The sequence below is a fragment of the Poecilia mexicana genome, unplaced genomic scaffold (assembly GCF_051168715.1).
Source record: "Poecilia mexicana isolate PSO_F unplaced genomic scaffold, ASM5116871v1 scaffold_9, whole genome shotgun sequence".
NCBI lineage: Eukaryota > Metazoa > Chordata > Actinopteri > Cyprinodontiformes > Poeciliidae > Poecilia > Poecilia mexicana.
This window is the reverse complement of record NW_028263378.1, coordinates 32,039,004-32,058,758: the sequence shown is the minus strand read 5'-3', so window position 1 is coordinate 32,058,758 and position 19,755 is coordinate 32,039,004. Positions and strand designations below refer to the sequence as shown.

General features: G+C 39.4%; 2 protein-coding genes across 2 annotated transcripts; one reads left to right on the top strand and one right to left on the bottom strand.

The window, feature by feature from the left end:
• The first annotated feature begins 659 nt into the window (after positions 1-659).
• On the top strand, positions 660-16,260 carry ppm1f (protein phosphatase, Mg2+/Mn2+ dependent, 1F). The gene is made up of 8 exons (XM_015013271.2): positions 660-915; positions 2,090-2,299; positions 7,715-7,845; positions 8,581-8,777; positions 8,855-9,043; positions 9,135-9,278; positions 11,231-11,324; positions 12,758-16,260. The coding sequence occupies exons 2-8, from the start codon at positions 2,133-2,135 to the stop codon at positions 13,087-13,089; spliced, it is 1,254 nt and encodes a 417-aa protein (XP_014868757.2). The 5' UTR covers positions 660-915; positions 2,090-2,132; the 3' UTR covers positions 13,090-16,260.
• Positions 16,261-17,710: 1,450 nt separating this feature from the next.
• LOC106933787 (uncharacterized) lies at positions 17,711-19,173 on the bottom strand. Its single transcript, XM_015013272.2, has 4 exons — positions 19,043-19,173; positions 18,759-18,888; positions 18,578-18,655; positions 17,711-18,468 (listed from the first exon to the last, which is right to left on the bottom strand). Exons 1-4 carry the CDS (start codon positions 19,095-19,097, stop codon positions 18,378-18,380), a joined length of 354 nt encoding a protein of 117 aa, XP_014868758.1. The 5' UTR covers positions 19,098-19,173; the 3' UTR covers positions 17,711-18,377.
• Between the last annotated feature and the right edge of the window lie 582 nt (positions 19,174-19,755).

The window sequence follows — 19,755 nt, the reverse complement described above, 5'->3', positions numbered from 1 at the left end:
TATGAAATCATCACTGACTGTGAAACATAATGCTGAACCTCAGACAGCTTGAATTTGCTGTCTTTCTCTCTTTTTTTTTTATCTGACTCCAGAACTGTGAAAAAAGGACAGTCCAGACCTCTTCTCCTTTGCACAGGTTAAGTGATTATGGCACTAACTCAAAAACAGATTACCACAAGTAACATGACAACACTTTGCATGACGCAAATGTTGTCACGTAGTTTTGTTAATGGTTTTTAGACTGTGACTAAATGACATCATATTGATGTTCTTAGTTGTCAGAGACACAATAACGCCTTCCTGAGCTCAGCGGTTCAAACTCATGAAAAAAGAATGGATGCTATTTGCTAAAATATTCCTGGCGATCCTCCACTCTCTTTCAGCAAACAGTTGAGACAGAATTGTTTTTGACGTCACCACTGTTTACCATCTATTTTACCTGCCATTTAAAGTATTCTTAATTTGTCTGTAGCTCATGTATCCATACCAACCGGGGAGATGGAAAAGTTAAAAAACTACCGCTTCCTACAGGTGAATATATCACAGATTTCAAAAGAAAATGAAAACGGGAGGCAGCGGATAATATAGAAAATAGCGCCACCTTCAGTTCCGGAGTGCAATGGTCCCATTTCCAAATATGGTGTTAGTCTGCCATGTGGTCTGTCCCCACCCCTTACTGTTTGCTGCAACAAGGTCCTTCTCAGCAGAAGCGTCCAACGTAAAGCGGAGCTTTTTTTTTTTTTTGCAGATCTGTAAACACCATGGATAGTACTCGCTCAGTTCAGACGTTGTTTTCATCGTCCCTGCGGGTAGTGGAAGTAGACTACGTGGTAAATGCATCTCCTCTCGTCTTTGTGTAACTGAAGGGCGTGTTTCTGTACCACTATTCTACAAAGGAACTGTTTCTATCTCAGGGTAAGACGAGAACACAACTTTTTGCTTGGGTTAAAATGAGCATTTCTGCACCCATTCTAGTTTTTAGCTTCTGACGACACAATTCTGTGTGAACATGACCAACCATATGTTTAAAGAAGCATTCTAAGGTGTCCGTATTCCGCTCGCCGAGTTTCTCCAGCTTTCTTCTCTTTCTAAGGCAGATTCAACTATACCGTTACTTATCCATTTTTAGTTGTTCGCTTTGTGAGCTAGGCTCACCTGATAACCACAGCGAGAACTTAAGGACGCGTTCGAAGGCTTTCCTTTGTTGTTTTCTAAGGACACTTTAAGTTTTTCAAAACTGATTTCCGATACGGGATAGCATCTTGCTCACTTTGAAAGGTGTTGGCTGGGTCTCTGCTGGGTAATTTACGGAAGCTTGTGTTTAACAGTAAAAAAAAAAAAAAGCAACACGACTTCCTGTTCCTGCATACCGACTTGGTTGTAATTTATTTTTGTTCAGCAATATGAGCCACTTCGGCAATTGATCTGCTCCACAAAAATGCTTGAAAGTTGTTTATCAAGTTTTTGTCATATCACAGAATCTTCCCAGGAAACGGGCGTTTCTGAAGATTAAGCTCTAATAGAGAGACATCAAGCTGAAATGATTTGAGCTCAGCCCTGCTGCTCTAATGAACAATGCAGGACCGTTTCCCCATCCCAATTTATTTCCCATCTTTAATTTGGGAAAACCTGGGTTGGACAATTTTTGCTGGAGTTTGTAACATAGATTCGCCAGTTTAACTAATATATATGTTGTTGGATCATTTTAGTGAAATTATTAATTTGTAACATCACAGTAATAACCATGTTTTTTTTCTACATTACATTTGACACAGATATGGTTTGTTTTGTATTCATATTTCAGTTTATGCTTAATTTATGATTAAAGCCATGTTTCCACCTGTGTACGTGCTTATATAATTGTGTAATTTACTTGTAAAAATAATAATCTATTTTAATAATACACGATTAATAAATCCTTACATTTTGAGTTACTATCGTCACTGAACTGAAGCATACATTTGGCTATTTCCTACTTAACTGTCATCATATATTTGGCAATGAAAAAACAACTTTTTGTTTTAATATATGATGAATGTCTACATATCTTTGACCTAAACATGTTCAATAAAGTAATTTTTTTTATCAGCTGTTCATCAGATTGCAGTCTGCAGAGATCCCAAGTGGCTGGAATGGAGGAGGAGGAGGCCCAGTGCTTCCTGAAGAAGCTTGTGGAGGAATTCCCTGCTGCTCTGAAAGAAGACGCTCCTCTGCCGGTCAGCTCCCTGAGTCGGAGAGTCTCACTGGAGGAGCTGCAAGGAGAGAGCCTGGAGCTGGGCCAGAGGCTGCTGGCTGCTCGGTATGGATATACACTAGGGATGTGCCGATCAGGTTTTTTCCTGCCGATACCGATACCGATCACCCATGAGGGCCGATACACCGATACCGATCACCGATACCGATCACATAATTATTATTATTATTTTATTTATTTTTTTTATCATAAACACTACCGGTTACATTATGTGGAAAAAGGAACCATGAATTCACCTTAATTTAGACAAAAACTTGTTTTTAATAATTTTTTTCAAGAAGAAAACTAAACAAAACAGGCATTGTGCAAATTGTACTGCTATTGATAATACTATCTTTAACAGACTGATAACATATGAAGGCTCTGAAGAGGCTAAATAATGCAATGAGCCAAAATAAAACCTCTCAACATTGCCAAAAAAATTCAAGTATAAAACTTAACATTCAAAGGCAAAAACAGGTTCCATTACAATAAACAATCCAGAGTTACTGAATGAAAACTTCCTGATAGCATGGCGGCTAGCTGATTACTGCTAGCTCTGATTGGCTGTTTCTGACTGAGCGGAGTAATTATGCAGATCAGGGAGGAGATCAATTATTTTTTCAGAGATTATCTGTCTCATGTTAGGACAGCGAAAGTTTTAATACGTATGTAAAATGTTTTTTTTTTTTTTTTAAGTTAGATGCTGCAGCTTTAAGCAGGTTCGGTGTGAGAGTCACTACCAGGTAGAGCAGAAGCGGCGCTCAGTCTGTGAAATATTACTACCTGTAGCGTAGCAGCGGTTCAACATCGAGAGCAGAGCCAGCGTCTTACATCGCAGCTCGAAGACTTAAAATAATTTTCCAGGTTATTTGTTTAGCTTTCTGACCATCATGCTAATCCGGGTGAGTGTTTGTAGCTGTGCGCTGCTTTACCTGCTATCTGATCCTCCGTTTGTCTTTTTTACTGCAGTGAGCCTCGATGTAGCCAAACTCCGTCAAGTATGGCACTGTTTTTATGTCGTATTAGCTTCGTTGTGTTGATGCATTTTGACGTGCTTCAATTTTCCGCAGCAACACGCAGCAAACTTCCCCATTCACTCAGTGCGTTATAATTGCACATCGCTTAAGATTTGTTGTTGCGCGTTTGCGCAGAGTGAAGGAAAGAGGAGACCAGCTGCACAGGCAGGCTGCGAAATGAGAAGTAGGTGATCGGTATCGGTAAAAGAGACAATGATCGCCGATCACCGATCATGCACTTTTTCACGAAAATCGGCCCGATTATGATCGGTGACCGATCGATCGGCACACCTCTAATATACACTTCATTCATTCTTTTGGCTTGGACCTCAATACCTGCTGGTTGTTACACATGCCAGCTGGGGAATTTAGCTTTGCTACCTTCAACATAATATATAGAAACAGTTTTGGAGCTTGCATGCATGCTGCTGTAGGAAGCCACTGGGAGGACCTGAGTCTTGCCTTTAAGATGTGATCAAAGCACAGAAGCACAAGTCGTGTTTCTTTATTTGGTACCGCTGTCTCTAATAGGGGCTGCACTGGGTCCTGTCCAGGGTGTACCACACCTCTTGCATTTTCACTGTGGGTAATAGGCACCATAACCCCTTACACTCCTCTTGAAGAATGGTTTCAAGAGGACTATCCAAGTTTTTTGAACAAACCTCCCATTTCCTGAAGTATTTATCAGCATTCATAAATACTCAAAATTCCTGACTTTGCCTCATATGTCAATACTAGTGAAATCACATCCAAATCTGCTCTTGCTTGTAGCATTCATCCACCATGACACTACACCACACCAAGTTATGAATACCCTTTAAAAACTTTATCTCTCAAACCTCTTAGGATGACATTTCCCATGTCTTTAAAAGCTAGCTTTCATTTTTAAATGTTTGTTAAATACACTTCAGCCTACACATCACACACCTGGTTAGACAGAGATTGTTAGATTCCCTGAGCTTTTTTAAAAAAAATCCTTTATCCTTTATCCACCAGTCCTACATGTACATGTCTGTGTGTTGCATTCTTCACATACTTTAGCAGCTCTCCCTTGCACTGCTCATTAATGATCCACTGTTAACTCTGCTTGTGGAAGCCACTACTGTTCTAAAAGAAAAGCTACTTATGCTATGTAAACAGTCAGAATATAAAGTGACGTGATGTATGCTTTTCCTTTTTGAGAAAGATTCAGACTTTTCAGCAGCTAACAGGAAGGCTGAACAGAATACTACGAAGCTGGTCTGTATTGTTTGTTTTAACTTTTAACCTCTGTTTGATTTGGAAATGCTGGCCGGCTTTTTTTTTTATATTTTGGGTTTAAGGTAAAGAGAGATTGTTAGATTTATTAGAAATAGCTTTTATTGTCCTGCAAAGGAAAAATTCAAGTGTTAACTTCTCTAAACCTCAGAAACATTTGCCATCAGCAGAGCTGGCAGAGAACATGCCTTATGTTATCAGCTTGGACAGACAGTTTATCAGTTTCTCGACTGTTAAAGAGGTTGAAGATGGAAAATCTCTGGTTGTTTTTAGTTTCTCCATTTGACGAACCAAAATATTCAGAGAGCTTGCATTGGTGTTTCCCAACCAGAAGGCCTGAATGAACAAAGAGGTCAAAGAACTGCTGAGGGAGAGACCCAATGCTCCATCCCACCATGCTTTAAAGTCTTCCATCATCCTTCTTCCAAAAACGAACATTAGCAGTCTCAATGACTACCGGCCGGTGGCACCAACCCCCATTATCGTGCAGTGCTTTTGAGAAACAGGTTCAGAGTCATATCACTTCACGTCTGCCATCCACACTAGACCCCACCAGTTTACATACAGAACCAACTGCTCTACAGAGGATGCCATCATTTCTGCTCTGCACACCACATTGACACACGTGGAACAGTAAAGGAGCTGTGTTAGGCCCCTCTTCCTGGACTTCAGCTCGACTTTTGAGACTTTTAGTCTGAGCAGACTGGTGAGGAAACTGGTGAACCCGGATCTTCCCCACAACATCTGCTGCTGGATCATGGACTTCCTGACAGACAGCTCCAGAGGATGAGAGTAGGATCCCACCTGCCCTCAGCACTGAGCACCAGCACCAGCTCTCAACAAGGCTGTGTGCTAAGCTCCCTACTATGTACCCTCTACAATTATGACTGTAGCTCCACCCACCCAAACAGCACCGTCATGAAGTTTGCTGATGATACCACTGTGGTGGAGCTTATATCTAGAGGAGATGAGGCTGCATACAGACTGGAGATGAAACTGGAGCATTTATTTATTTATTTATTCTTAACATCTTAGTTGTTCAGGATGTTTCTTGGAGAATTGCTGTTTTTTTAAATTTCGTTGTGATTTATTTGTGTAGAATGACATTAAGAGGAATTCTGATTCTGATTCTTTAGCTAGGCTAAATCACTCCTAGGCTAGCAACTCTAACTATTGTTTACAGCTCCATTTGTTTTGTTCTTTTACTGCAGCTTTTGAGGATAGAATTAGCTAATGTTCCATTTGAATTAGTTTCAATTTCTGTATTTTATCACGTTTCATTAATACTTTCCTTTGATGTTCTTTGAGTAACTTTGGATTAACTTGTGTATAGTGCTAAGACAATCATGATGAACCAACTATTAAAATAATCGTCAACTATTTTATTAATTGAGTAATGGTTAGCTGGAGAGTACAGACTCAAAACAAGGCCATTTGCTGAACAAATAGCCTTTTAATTACTACTGAACTCAGAGCAGTAATTAAACCTAAGCTTTACAAATATGTATACATTTTTCATTATGATAAAAAAGTGCTCTGTTTTCGTCCCGAAACTCTTCATGTAACAAGTTTTAGCTTCACCTGGTTCAAATTCTTGAAAACAAAAACAAAAAAACTCCTATTATGCACCTTTCACTATTCAATTATTAAATGATTAATCTAAGAACTAGTCAACAGATCAACCCTACACTGTATTGATAATCAGCCAACAGAAAGGCCTGAGTTCTTCACATGTTGATGCTAAAAGTGTTCTTTTAGTTGTAGATCCATTCTTTGCTCCAAATGATCAAGTGTTCACTAAAGGATCAATGTTATTGCATTTTAGGTATTAAAATGTTTATTTTATTGTCTTAAAAATGATTTATTTGTTTATTTGCATCTTTTAGTGTATTTCTAATATTGCATAGACAAGGCTGAAGTGGTTAATTGATAAATCTGCAGAATGTGCCAATTTGTTTATCTGATCAATAGAATAATGATTAATTAGCCCTACTTGTGTATAAATATACTTCACGAATAAAGTTACCTTTTCTTGATTGCTTATTGGCTGTCCTATAAATAGCTAAAATTTGCTAAATAGTATCATCACCTAATTTGCATAAATTGCCATATGCATAGAACCTTTATTGAATGCTAATATGAATAATATTGTGGCTGAAACAAAATGAATAAAAGAAACTAAATATGTTTAAGAATACTTGTGAAATTTATTCAATGGATCCCAGTGATTTTTAGTTTTTGTTTTTTCATTCCATCATTCCAACCAACCTTCTTTTTCTGTCTTTGGATTGGAGAATCAAAAAAGAAACTCTGGTTGAGTTCCTTAGTTTTCATTTATTTGATTATTGAGGTTAGTTTATGAAACCAGGTGAGATCAGTAATGAACGGAATGACCCAGCAGCACCACCTTAGCCTGAATGTTTTCTTTGCTGGTAGGGTCTCTCACTAATCCCTCCTTTGAAAAAGATTGGCCAACGCCAAACAAGATGGTGTCTTTTTTATATTTTGTTGGCTCTAGTAGCCTTTATTTGAAAGTAGGTCAACAGGAAAGAGGGGGAAGACATGCAGAAAGTGTCACCAGGCCAGGAATCGAACCTTCAACCACTGGCATGAGGACTAAGGCCTCAATATGCGGGTCGTGCTTTGCCCCTGCACCACCACAAGATAGTGTCTTGATGCCATCTTGTGGCAGCAGTAGCATATGTTGCCTCCATCTGTGGAAGTGAAGCCAACTTTTAAGTCGTCTTTAAGGAATAAGAATTTTCACACTGAAGAGGTGCTGCTTGTTGATAGCAGTGCAACTGATTAGTCCTTAGTTGGAAAACAATGAGTAAAATAAGTATATAAAATTTAGAAAATGTATCACAAGCTCATGTGCTTTCTGACATGCTGACATGTTTTCCACTTTATCCTGTCAGGAAGAACTTATATCCTGTCTACAGAAACACCATTGTTTCACCAGTTTCCTGCTTCCTAAACTCGGTTTTCTTTTCGAAGATATGGCATTTTGTAAAGGGCCAGGAGTGTTAGATGACTTATTTCACTGTTGACTTTACCTGCTGCTTCTTATTGATGAAACTTCTTCAGGGTCTAGATCTTTCTGGAGCAAACATTTCTATTCTGGGCTTTATGTCCATCTATCTGCCCAGCTGTTTGCTGCCCAAGTTCAGAACTTGATCTGAATGTGCATATCTGTGTGATTCAGGGGAGCTCCCTCAGGCCTCAGGGTCCTCCTCTGCCAAGCAGCGGTCACCCAGCTTCTGAAGGACGACCTGTCTCCGTTTCACTCTCCACAGGAAGCTCAGGCATACCTGGAAGATGAGGAAAAAGTTGTCTGTAAGTTGTTTTTTTAGTTGCCTGTTACATGTAGCAAAAATAAGAATGGGGTATTATTTTAGGACTGAAGCAATTAGTCAGATTAATCATTGTCTGGCTGTAATATAAAGACTCAAAAAATAAATGCCATTTGGTGAAAGAACAACATACTCAGGGCAGTAAGTAAGTCAAAACTACACGAAAGGTATATACATTTTGGTTTTAAGATGAAAAACCCTACTTGCATGTAAATGTGTTCTATCCAAAACCTCCCAATTGGAATTGTTTGATTTACGTGGTTCAAATTGTGTAAAAAAACCATCTCCTATTAAGCATCTTTTACTTTCCAATTATGAGCCAGTAATTAATGACCAGATTAGTCCCACAATGTAAGTCGAGTTGATGTTAAGTTGAGCAGAAAGGCCTGAGCTTTCACATGTCAATATTGGAAGATTTTTTTTTAGCTGCAGATGCATCCCTTGATACAAAAGGTGAAGAATTCACATTGTTTTTTGTGTTTTTTTATTTTAGGTTGGAAAATGTTTATTGTCTTATTTAAAAACAATTATTTGTTTATCTGCATTTCTAATACTGTATGAAAAGACTTGTTTGGGTAAATGAAAAATCTGCAGTCAAATTTTTTTTATCCGATTAATCGATTAATCTACATAATAATTGATAGGATAATCAATTACTAATATATTTGTTTGCTGCTATTTATTCAAATTTTTATTTTTGGCTCTGCTCTACTTCCAGTGCTCGAGTCGGAAGCAGTCCAGCGGCTCTTCCTGAACCATCTGATAGGTGTAGCACTCAGATGGAACCAGGAGCTCCCCTCCTCCCTACCTCCTCCCAGCTTTCAGTGTTCTGTTCATGCTATCAAGAACACAAGGAGGAAGATGGAGGACAAGCATGTGGCGCTGACTGAATTCAACCAGCTCTTTGGCATTCAGGTAAACACCCTGAAAAGTAAACACTGCTTTGCCAGTGTTCTCCATTGTCACTCAGCTTGGCTGTGATCCTGATCTAGGATGGAGTAGAGCGGGCCTACTACGCTGTGTTCGACGGTCACGGGGGAGTGGATGCTGCCATTTACGCTGCCACTCATCTCCATGTTACTCTGAGCAAACAGGAGACACTGCAGAGTAACACCAGCATGGCTTTTAAAACTGCCTTCAAGAACACAGACAACATGTTCAGACACAAAGCCAAGAGAGAGGTATAGTTATGTTCTACAAGCTGTTGTTTTCTCTCCATGAACCACACCGTATGCTTCAGATGAATCTATATGTGGAGTTTTGTGTCATCAGCGTCTGCGGAGTGGGAGCACAGGAGTGGCCGTGCTGATTCATGGCCAGCAGTTGACCGTGGCTTGGCTCGGAGACTCTCAGGCAATGTTGGTTAGAAAAGGACAGGTTGTCACACTCATGGACCCCCACAAACCAGAGAGAGAGGTACTTGTTCTACTAATTCTTCCTGCTTTGTTTCCTGCTCTGCCAACAACAAATGACACTGGTACAATAGAATGGAATAGAATATACTTTATTGTTCCCTGTGAGAAATTTATAATGGACTCAAGGGTGTGCACTGAATAGTTGCTGCTGCTCAAACTAACAATAACATGCAACACATATAAACAGCTAAAAACGTAGACTACACACAGATCGAAAACAACAACAGATTACCCAGGTTACTGCACACCTTTCATACTATTTAAAATTTTGATTAAAATTTAAATAGTAATGATGTACCAAAGAGAATTTTAAAAAACTGAGTTTATTTTTTTGGGGATTATGTACCTTCTTCAAGAAGGCAAGAGCTCATATTCCAAATATGGGATGTGGGACAGATCCAACAATGATGTCTGAGACAAAGTCACTGACACTATCTCAGCCTGTTTCTGGTTGTCATATAGTTAAATAACACTGAATCAGTCAGGTTTTAAATTTGAAACAATTAGGAATTTATTTTTCACTCTTCCTAACAACAGTGACCTTAGAAGTCTTTGAATTCCTCTCACATTTTCACTGAGCTATGTGTTTTCTACACAAACACAGAGCATGTAGTTCCACATCTAAACAACATTTATTAGATTTATGAATATATTGGTTATTAAATCCCCTTTTTGAGGTGTTGAGGTAGGAAAGTTATCATTCAGAAGTGGGTCCTGGATGCCTGGTCCAAGTCCCCTTTAAACTACCACTAGCACTTTAAGCTAAGTGCTAGTTTAAAAGAACAGAAATGTGTAGAAAATCATCTGTGACTCTGTTGTTTAGATAATAACGACCAGTAGGGTCAGACCAGACAGGACTTCAGCTGATAACTGGCCAGTTTATCTGTCTGCCTCCTCACACCAGCAGGCGCACAAAGAAGATGGCTCCCTCAGTGTAGATTGTTCTGAATGGTGCCCAGACGATGTATGTTGATAATGATGTAGTATTTAATTAGAACATCCACCAATTATGGCATGCTATGGATTATTCTATGTATGAATCTGTTTAGGGCAGGAAATGGTTATGGAACCAACAATTATGTGTAACTCCTGAGTGTTAGAACTTTGCCTTTTCTGGCCTGGAATTGGTCACTGCTGGAACCTGTTCTACCTGCCTTGGCGTCCCTAATATCTAGAGAAGAATCAGTCAACATGCATCTCCTTAGTCAAAACCGAGATGCAAAGTTTTTGAAACATTCACAGGAGACAATTGTTACTTTCAGATGTCAGCTATGCTAACTTTTGATTCACCACATTTTAATAGATATGACTCCACTATTTAGCTTTTAATTTTGTTTGTGTATTTAATAATAATATCTCCTTTAGCAGGACTCGTGTGCCACATGAAGCTACCAAAGGTCAACACAATTAACCTTCCATTTAAAAAGAACTTTAAATCTAGACTAAAACCCCACCTGTTTGGGATTGCTTTGAAACATCAGAAACATTATCAACAGTCTGATGTGTAACAATGGCACTTGACAAAATGTAATGTTTCAATTGCAATTGTGTTCTATGACTTTGTATTTTGTGTTTTTATGATGTAAAGAACCTTAAACTGCCTTGTTGCTGAAATACACTATACAAATAAACTAGAGTTGACATAACTTGACAAAGATTCTACCAGCTCATTTTCAAAACACATCATCATTAAATTAAGTTGGTGGTTTCTCTGTAATCTTATTAAACAAAATAACTTGCAATGTTTAGTATTTTCATCATCAGGAAAACACAATTTGATTATTGACGAGGTGTTTACTTCTGAATAAACTAAAGACGCCATTCAAGCCTCATTGAATGGCGACATTTTCTCATTGTTTTTTTCTGAACTGTTTGGGATCAAAGCACATTACTGCTGATCCAGCAGTAATCAGGAGTCAGATGTTCATGTTATTTTTGTTCTCTGTTTTATAGGATGAAAAACAGAGAATAGAAGATCTTGGGGGTTGTATCACCTTCATGGGTTGCTGGCGAGTTAATGGCACCTATGCTGTCTCCAGAGCCATTGGTAAGACATCCTCAACCAATCAGAACGGAGAACACGGAATTGTGCCAAGCTACAATACACTTAGAAAAAGCTTTAGCTATGGTTGTGACTATGTTGTTGAAAACGTACCCTTTGCAATATTTAATATTTTTATTTTGTTGCATATTTTTGTTCATTAGGAACCTTATAACTAAAAGTCAATTTTTATTTGATAGGTGATAAAAAGAATCAAAATCATTAAGTAGGTAAAACCTGCTGTTCTCCTGCAGCTACATGTTAGTGAGAACACTGATGTCTGAAATGAAGGCCTTTTTTAAACAACCAGGCCCAAATACCAAGTTGAAAACTTGCCAAAGGTAGAAAACCAAAGCATCCTTGCATCTCATGAACAGATTTTACAGAGACTCTGAAACTCCTGAGCCCAAAAATACTTCCAGCATCATTCATTCAGTTAACCTTAGAAAGGGACATGTCGTCATACTCATGAACTCTCCTCTTGGCTCTGATTGGTTGTTTTTTCCACACTGTTTGTTGTGATTTGTTGAACATAAAGATAATAAGAAATCTTGATGAATGAACTACTCACGAGTCCTCAAATGAGACCTAGAAAAGTACAGCAACAAAACTTTTTCAATGTAGCTGCACCGCTGGCACAAAAGTTAACCCAGTTTTTCCTGACGGTTTGTATCTGGTTTAGTGGATTGATGCAGCCGGAAACCTCAGCTAACCGAGCTTCACACAGGAATACAGACATTACTCGGCTTAACATGCAGCAGCAACGCTCTGCTGTGAAACAGTAGACTGTTAATCTCTGTTAACATAGTGTTAAATCCCAATGATCTGAAATTTGTCATCTCGAGTTGTTTTAAAAGTCAGATTAAACAGATGATGTGTTGGCATTCAACACTCTGAAAAAGGATTTTCTTTCCAACATGCTCGCAGTAAAATGACATTTTTTTACATCAGGTAGAACAGTTGCTAATAATGACGTCACAGAATCTCACAGCAAAAAGTCTGAACTATCCTTTAACTTTCTATTTAGAATCAAGTCTTTATCTGAGATATAAACAACAAAATTGCTATTTAAGATGTAAAACTATGTATATTTTTATAAGTATTCCTCTTTAACAATTTGGGACTTGGGCAGTTCAGACAGAAATAACTTCAAATTAAACAGCAACTGAAGTGTTAAAGTGGAGTGAACAACACCTTCAAACAATTAACGATGCATTAATTCTAAAAACGTTAATAATAACCAGGAGGTGGCACTGCTGAGCTATTCCAGCCTCAGAATGAACTGCTCCAGTTTTCTTTGCTGAAGAAGCCTGAAGAGGCTCTGTGTGGGAAACAAAGAGAGCAACTGAAAGCTTCCTTAGTGAAGAGGCTTTTCTGTCTGCCTGATCTGCTGTGAGTTTGCTCCGACCTGCTAATCCCATTCACATCCCTAAATCCAGGCGACTTCGACCAGAAGCCGTATGTGTCTGGGGACGCTGATTCTTCAACCATCCAGCTGTCAGGGGACGAGGACTATGTGCTGCTGGCGTGTGATGGCTTCTTTGATGCCATCAAACCTTCCGAGGTCCCAGATCTGGTTGCTGAGGCGCTCCGGGGTGCTGATGACTCTGAGACTGGAGGGAGTCTTCCACCAGAACATGCTGAAGATGGAGTGGGACACAGAGTTGCTGAGAGATTGGTAGGTGATGCCAAGGCGGCAGGGTCCAGCGATAACATCACAGTGATGGTGGTGTTCCTGCGTCCGCCTGGCCAGCTGCTGGCTAACTCATAAACCCAGCTGCATCCAGAGGAAAGGAACCATGCAGCTCGCCTCAGGACACACTCAGCCCTCTGCAGGCAGCCAGACTAACCCAGAATCCTCACATCTGACATATCCACAGCTAATATCTGTGCTAGACTGGCACATGACTTGGCCTTTTACTCAAGAAATCATGCAAATCCAATGTTATATGAACTTATGTGCACTCTAAGTGGAAATTATTGTGGATATCAAAATATACACAGTCCTGTGGAATTGACAGTGTTTTACATTTATATCAACACATATATAAAAAGATAATGATAAAACTGTTTCCACCACTATGAGACATACATACTGTACAATTCAATGGTAAACATACATCAGTTAGTGGAGAACTCTTCAGTAGCTTGGTTGTAAGTGTGCACCTTGTTAAACTAAATGTTTGTTTTGTGCACCTTTTGATCCACCAAACAACACTGACATGATCTGATGAACCTGATGCAGCTCAGCTGTCCTAGCAGGAGTGTCCTGACATTTGCGTCATTTACCTGAAGCTCCCTACTGGAGCTGTATGTTGTGACTTCAGCTGTCTTTTGAATTTTCCATGGACAGAGAGCATCACCAAAAGAACACCAGTGAAGCATGGAGGTGGCAGCATCATACTGTGGGGTTGCTTTTGGGATTTTTGAAAAGGTCAACCTTTACCCAAAACTTCAGGTCTCTCCTGCCAAGATTCCCCGCTGTGAGTCCAAGATCCAGATCAACTGAAGTGTAAACTATCAGACACAGAACGTTTTGGATCTGACTGAGTTCAGATTCAGGCTCTCAAGGTAAATACTGCTAAGTGAAGATGTGGCTGCTGTAGAGACTCCTACCGCAGACTGGATGATGCGGTAGGAGTCGTCCTACCGCATCATCTGTTGGATTAAAAGAATTAGATCAGCGTGTGTCCACTTATGTTAGGTTATTTGTCCTTTTTTAAGTTTTATATTCCCCCCACTCCCATCCCTGTCCCCACCAAGATAACATTTACATTATAGAGGCCTTATGTCACATTGAAGATGTAAAAGGTTTTGAAACAATTTATCATGGTTTCATTTTGATATTTTAACTTTTTAACAGGAGCGTGTAAACTTTTGAGAGTCACAGCTGTTAATTTTGCCGGGTGATGTGTGTATTGTGTGTTGTATATAGGGATAGTGGTGCTAATAGTCCCATAAATCAAACCCAGATAATTAAAAGCCATCCCAGCCTGAAAGATGGACTGGTCATCAGGTTGTCACTGGACAACACAGACAAAGGAACTTACACACATTCCCATGCAAGCACGCACGCACACCGGAGGAAAGTTGAGAGTGTTTTGTGTTTAGACATTGGGAGGAACCTGGAGTACCCAGTGAGAACATGTATGCACAGGGAGACCATGCCGACCCACTGCAGACAGGTCAGTAGGGACCAACACACTCCCAACTTAACTGTCAGGGTCTGTCCCGATGGCCGCGTCCCGCCTGCTGCCTGCCGACTGGGCTGTCAGGGTCCAACTAGGCTTTTAGGGACAGACTCAGGGTCCGACTTGCTGCTGGGTCCCAACTCCACCTTCAGAGTCTGACTCCTTCATTGGGGTCCGACTCGGCCGTCCGGTCCTGACTCGGCCTTGAGGTTCCAAACTAACTGGGCCAAAGAAACCGCTTTGGCCTGGTTGGTTCTGGATGCAGGGTCTGCTGGTGTTAACCAGCCCCCTGCTGGAGTCCTTCAGGTCCTTACCTGATCTGTTCTGATCTGATCTGCTCTGACCAGATCTGGTGATGATGTGACCAGTACCTGTTGGCAGACCCAAGTGCCAACAGGTACTTAATATCTGTACCTGTTGGCTAACTACCCGTTGGCACAGAAATGTTGCTAACATATCTGTTACTAACAGTGCTGCTTCCTGTCTGACTCCAGTGAGTCAGACAGGAAGCAGCACTGACCTCTGAATGTCCTGTGGACTCTCACTGGAGGCGCTGAGCGGTCCAGCTCACACACATCTCACTCTCTTCAGGGACTTTCCAAACAGGAAGTCCCATTTGTTCAGTCTGAGCATGTCAGAGGATGCATGCATGTGTGTGTCCATGTGATTTCTCTTTAAGAAATGTGATGCCAGCAGCTAATGGTTGGTCCAAAGCCAACATGCTTAGGCTTGATCAGTATTTCAGTTTGCTGCTGTTTGCAAAACTGGCAGAATTAGCAGAGACTTCCTCCTTTGACAGGCCCACACAGGCATGTTGGGCCTGCAGCCACACTTATATACAACACATATACATTTAACCTACATAACCTTCAGCCAACTTTATCAGATTTAATATATTGATTTATTTAGAGGAGGTTAAGTTACAGTTTAGAAAGTTTTATTTTACCAAGGCTTAGTCATATCTGTGGTGGTGAGACTGTTACATTTTTAATCTGAATGCTTTTCAGACTTCATCTACTTAATCTTTTCTGTTGGTGTTGTCAGTGTTGATGGCTATTTCTTGATGGATTTGTATGTTTTGGAGGTGAGTAAACTAAAAGTCTCATGTGCCACATAGATCAGTTGGAACCTCTTTCAGATCAGAGTTTTGTAATAATCACAACTCCCCTCCCCATTCACAGATCAGCTGCAGGTCAGCCTGGCAGGATCATGGATCAGTGATGCTTTCAGAGCAGTCTGAACCAAAGGGGCGTGGTATACTGTCACATCACCATTATGGCTTTGCTGAGTCAAATCATTGGTGGAGCAATATCAACAGCACAGCATGTCCCCTAACCTCTCTGTTAATCTGACCAGGCAGAGCTGCTAGATTACAGATTGAAATTATGACTGGAAAGGGGCTACAGTTGTGAGGAATGCTCAACTTTTTAACCATCGTGTAAAAGATGGCCAGACTCCAAACTGTGTTCCGAGACAAAGTATTAAATGCGTCTTTTATCTACTAAGAAAATGCTGATGTTAAGCATGTTGGATTGTGTACTGATTCTCACTCTGTTGGTATTCTAATATTTACTCCTGTTTGATGATTCTTTTATAAAAAATGTGAATGATTTTTAGAAATGGTTCTGAACCATATCCAACTGGATGTGATGTCAGAATCTCATTGTACTCTCTTACACTGTGGATTACTGACATGGTTGGTTTTGCAGTTTTGTATTCACTAATGACTAAATAAAAGACTCCAAACAAGACATTCATCAGTTTTATATCTGGCTGCTGTTCTCACTTTGTGTCACCAGAACCTCATTCTCTCTGACACTGCTTGACTGGGAGTATAATGGTGTAAAGTTTCCTCAGAGTTAAAAGAAACTCAGTTAAGTTAAATAAAAATCCCTTTTTTTTCCCCTTACAAGTTTTTTTTGTCCATTTGGCAGGAATTTTAGAGAATCTCATTGTCAGTCAACTTTATAATACATGCCTAGAGATGGGCATGTAAAGAGACAGGAATATCAATTGTACAGTGTAATTTATGCAAAACTATATGAAAGATTTATGTTATATTTCCTCTTATCTGACATGTCTGATAAAACTATTTAGCTCTTCCTTGCAAACAGAGCAAAGCAGTCAGCTGATTAAGATAAAATATATTTTGCTCCTAGAAAAATACTAAGGGGACTTGTGAAAAAAACATTTCAGTCTTCTTCCTTCAACATGTAATTTACCTTTTGAAAGAATTTCAGAAGTAGGTGACTGAAGTTGCTTTGTTTTACTTTTTATTTTAATCCAAAATAACAGCCGGTTGTTGTTTTATTATCAGGTGATTAAAGTGTCAGAGCCATAAGAAAAATTGACACAACTGTTTTGCTTTTTCACTGAGTTCATCTTACTTTCTGTTCTCGTTTTTCCTCCAGCAGATGTGTTTCCAAGAAACTGTGGGGGTGGAGGGGGTATGACAGAAACGGCAAAACATAAATGTGTCAATGTTTATTTAGCCAAAGCTAGGTCTGAAGTTCATACTGCTATTGAAAAAGAGAGAAAGTAATTATTTTTTTAATTAATAAGCATTAACATTCATTAACTATTTTACAAATGCTGCAGTTTTGTCAGGTTGCAGCTGTGGTATTCAGGTGTGCTAAGACGATGTCAGAACCTCAGCAGTTACCTTTAAAAAGAAACTGTTTCCCATGAACCTGGGAAGGAGTTTTTCTCATTCTGGATTTAAAGGAGTTTACTGATGCAGCGCCATCTACTGACAGACTGATGCATCCTTCCAGCAGCTTTTAGACTTTATGACCAACTACACTCTACATTTTCTTCCATACTCTTGCATTTTATTGTTTTTATGTGCAATTATTCAGGTAGATTTTGTACTTTTTAGAAATTATTTAGCATGAAGACTCAGAAAATGATCCTTGTTGGACACCTGTCTAATAACTACATTTTTTTTCTTATGCTGTATATTTGCCCTTATGTTACAGTCTTTTAATTCTTATTTTTGTTGTCTTGGTTGAAAATTCATGACTGGTTGCTGCTGATCAGAGGTTGGTAGACTACTCAAAAGTTCTACTCAACTAAGAGTAGCACTATTTCAATATACGTTTACTCAAGTAAAGGTAAAAAGTGTCTGTCCAAGAAATTACTCAGTTACTGTATAACTGATCATAATATCTGATTAATATTTGAAAATGATGGATCCGGACAGACAGAAAAATATATTTATTTGTACATTCAGATATTTAAAAGACTGAAATCCAAAAATAATACAAAAAATTATAAAATAAATTCAGGAATGCTTTTACAAGTCAATTTTTAAACGTAAAACTCAAGAAACCAATACTTACAGTAAGTAATGTGTATAAACAGTACGCGCAATGAACGTCTTGCAACATCTGCTGTTACTGCATGTTCACTGGACCTCGAATGCCTCAGCAAATAGATCATTGATCTAATTATAAACTGCATTGCTTTGATCTCAGTGTGACATTCTGCTCTCCGTCACTTCTTAAAAACGATAACATTTTAATTAAAGCTGCAAGTAGCGTTGGAGGCCTTGCAGCTCAGTTCCACTCCAGCTGAAAACACATTCAACATGAGGAGTGCAAAAAGAGTTGACACAAAAAGTATGAGGTTGTTTTTATTTCCCATAGTAGAAAACTAATTTCTAAAAGCTGTAGAGTATATAAAAACTGTACAGTTGTATCTCTATATAAAGACTTTTTAACAAGGAATAATAAAGTATACAGAAGGTAAAGAAACTGGCCATCATAATCACTGGGTATTTTCTACATTTGCTGCATTTAGAGTGGTGTTATTGTGAAACAGAAAAGCAGAGTTGGTGCTCGGCACCTTCAGCTTTCAGAACTGAGTTCTACAGTCTGGATGTCGCCTGCTGTGTTGAGCCTGAAGTGGAAGTGTGAGCTGGAACCATTGTTGTGTACACAGCTCCAGTTTTTCTGGACCTGAAACAAAGACCAGACTGTTAGGACGACACAGCAGATTTCTGAAACATACCCCATTGAATAATTTCACAGAATCTCCTCAGAGACGGAGCATTTCACTTGATCTTACCTGTTCTTCAGATTCAAGATAAGCTGTCCAATTCGTGACTTTGGATCCACACACTTTTCCTTGTTTCCCAGTGTAACACTAGAGGAAAGAAAAAAACAACAAAGGACCCACATTAGGGATGAACAGTGCAGAGTGGGTTTACCCGAGCTTTGCATCACTCAGAAAGTAAAACAGAACTTACATGATCTCAGTGCGGGGGCAGAAGGTACTTGGGTGGTAAACAACAGGCTCTGTGAGGATGCTCTGCAGTCGGACCCTGTTCAGGAAGCTGCTGGAACACTTGCATTTATTGGACCTGTTGGCTGGCTGAGCTGTGGAAGAAAGGAAGAAGCATGGTCTCATTGCATCCTGATCTTCTGTCAGTCAGAAAAACAAACAACCCAAAAGTGTGACATTTCATACATGCAAGCTATTCTTTTTCCCACCACACACTTACTCAATTATTCTAAAAAAAACTCAAAGTACCTTGAGCACAGAGGAGAAACAGGCAGGCCACAAATCCAATCACAGCGGTCTTCATCTTGTGGGTCTAGAAGCTTCAGGGTCAGTCTCAGCGTCTGTCTTTGGTTTGAGCTGCTGATGCTCTGATGCAGCAGGCAGTCCTGTTTTATAGCAGCATTGCCACTATGAGCACTGCTGTACAATGTGATGCAACAGTTTCACTTTCCTCTTTTGGGTTTCACTTTCTTTGCCTCTTCCTTTTTCATTTACAAAGTCTGTTTCCAAGAACTGCTTTCAAACTCTGATGTGAATCTCTTTTGCCTACACAATGACTCTTTGGTTAGACATACAATTTACCAAGAAAGCAAAGGCTGTATCTAAAGCCTTTAGCTTAAAAATCAGTAAGTCACTGAGATTAATAACACTTCACAAACCTACTGAGATTTGAGATCAGCTTAAACTGTTTGCATCATCATTAAGAGCTGTTGAGGGAGCAGGAGCTGCAGCAATGAAGCAAATTAAACTCAAAAATAAAGTTTCTCCATAGACGCATTACTGTAATTAGTTTCCACATGGGAAGGTTTAAGTCATCCATGACATGCATCTATTGTCAGTAACTTTTTATACTTGCACAACAAAATTTAAACTGCATGTTCAAAAAGCTGTAAGATATGTCAAAGTACTATAATGCTTCTTTGCAGTTCACAAGGACTTTCTACAGAGGATGTGAAGAAAAT

Bases quoted from the DNA above. Each gene is read 5' to 3' on its own strand.
- ppm1f (XM_015013271.2), top strand. From the start codon at position 2,133: ATGGAGGAGGAGGAGGCCCAGTGCTTCCTGAAGAAGCTTGTGGAGGAA. The intron at 8,778-8,854 runs GTAAACACCCTG...ATCCTGATCTAG, and splicing joins ACCAGCTCTTTGGCATTCAG to GATGGAGTAGAGCGGGCCTA. The intron at 9,279-11,230 runs GTACTTGTTCTA...TCTGTTTTATAG, and splicing joins CCCACAAACCAGAGAGAGAG to GATGAAAAACAGAGAATAGA.
- LOC106933787 (XM_015013272.2), bottom strand. From the start codon at position 19,097: ATGAAGACCGCTGTGATTGGATTTGTGGCCTGCCTGTTTCTCCTCTGT. The intron at 18,656-18,758 runs GTAAGTTCTGTT...TCTTTCCTCTAG, and splicing joins TGCCCCCGCACTGAGATCAT to TGTTACACTGGGAAACAAGG. The intron at 18,469-18,577 runs GTAAGATCAAGT...TCTTTGTTTCAG, and splicing joins ATCTTGAATCTGAAGAACAG to GTCCAGAAAAACTGGAGCTG.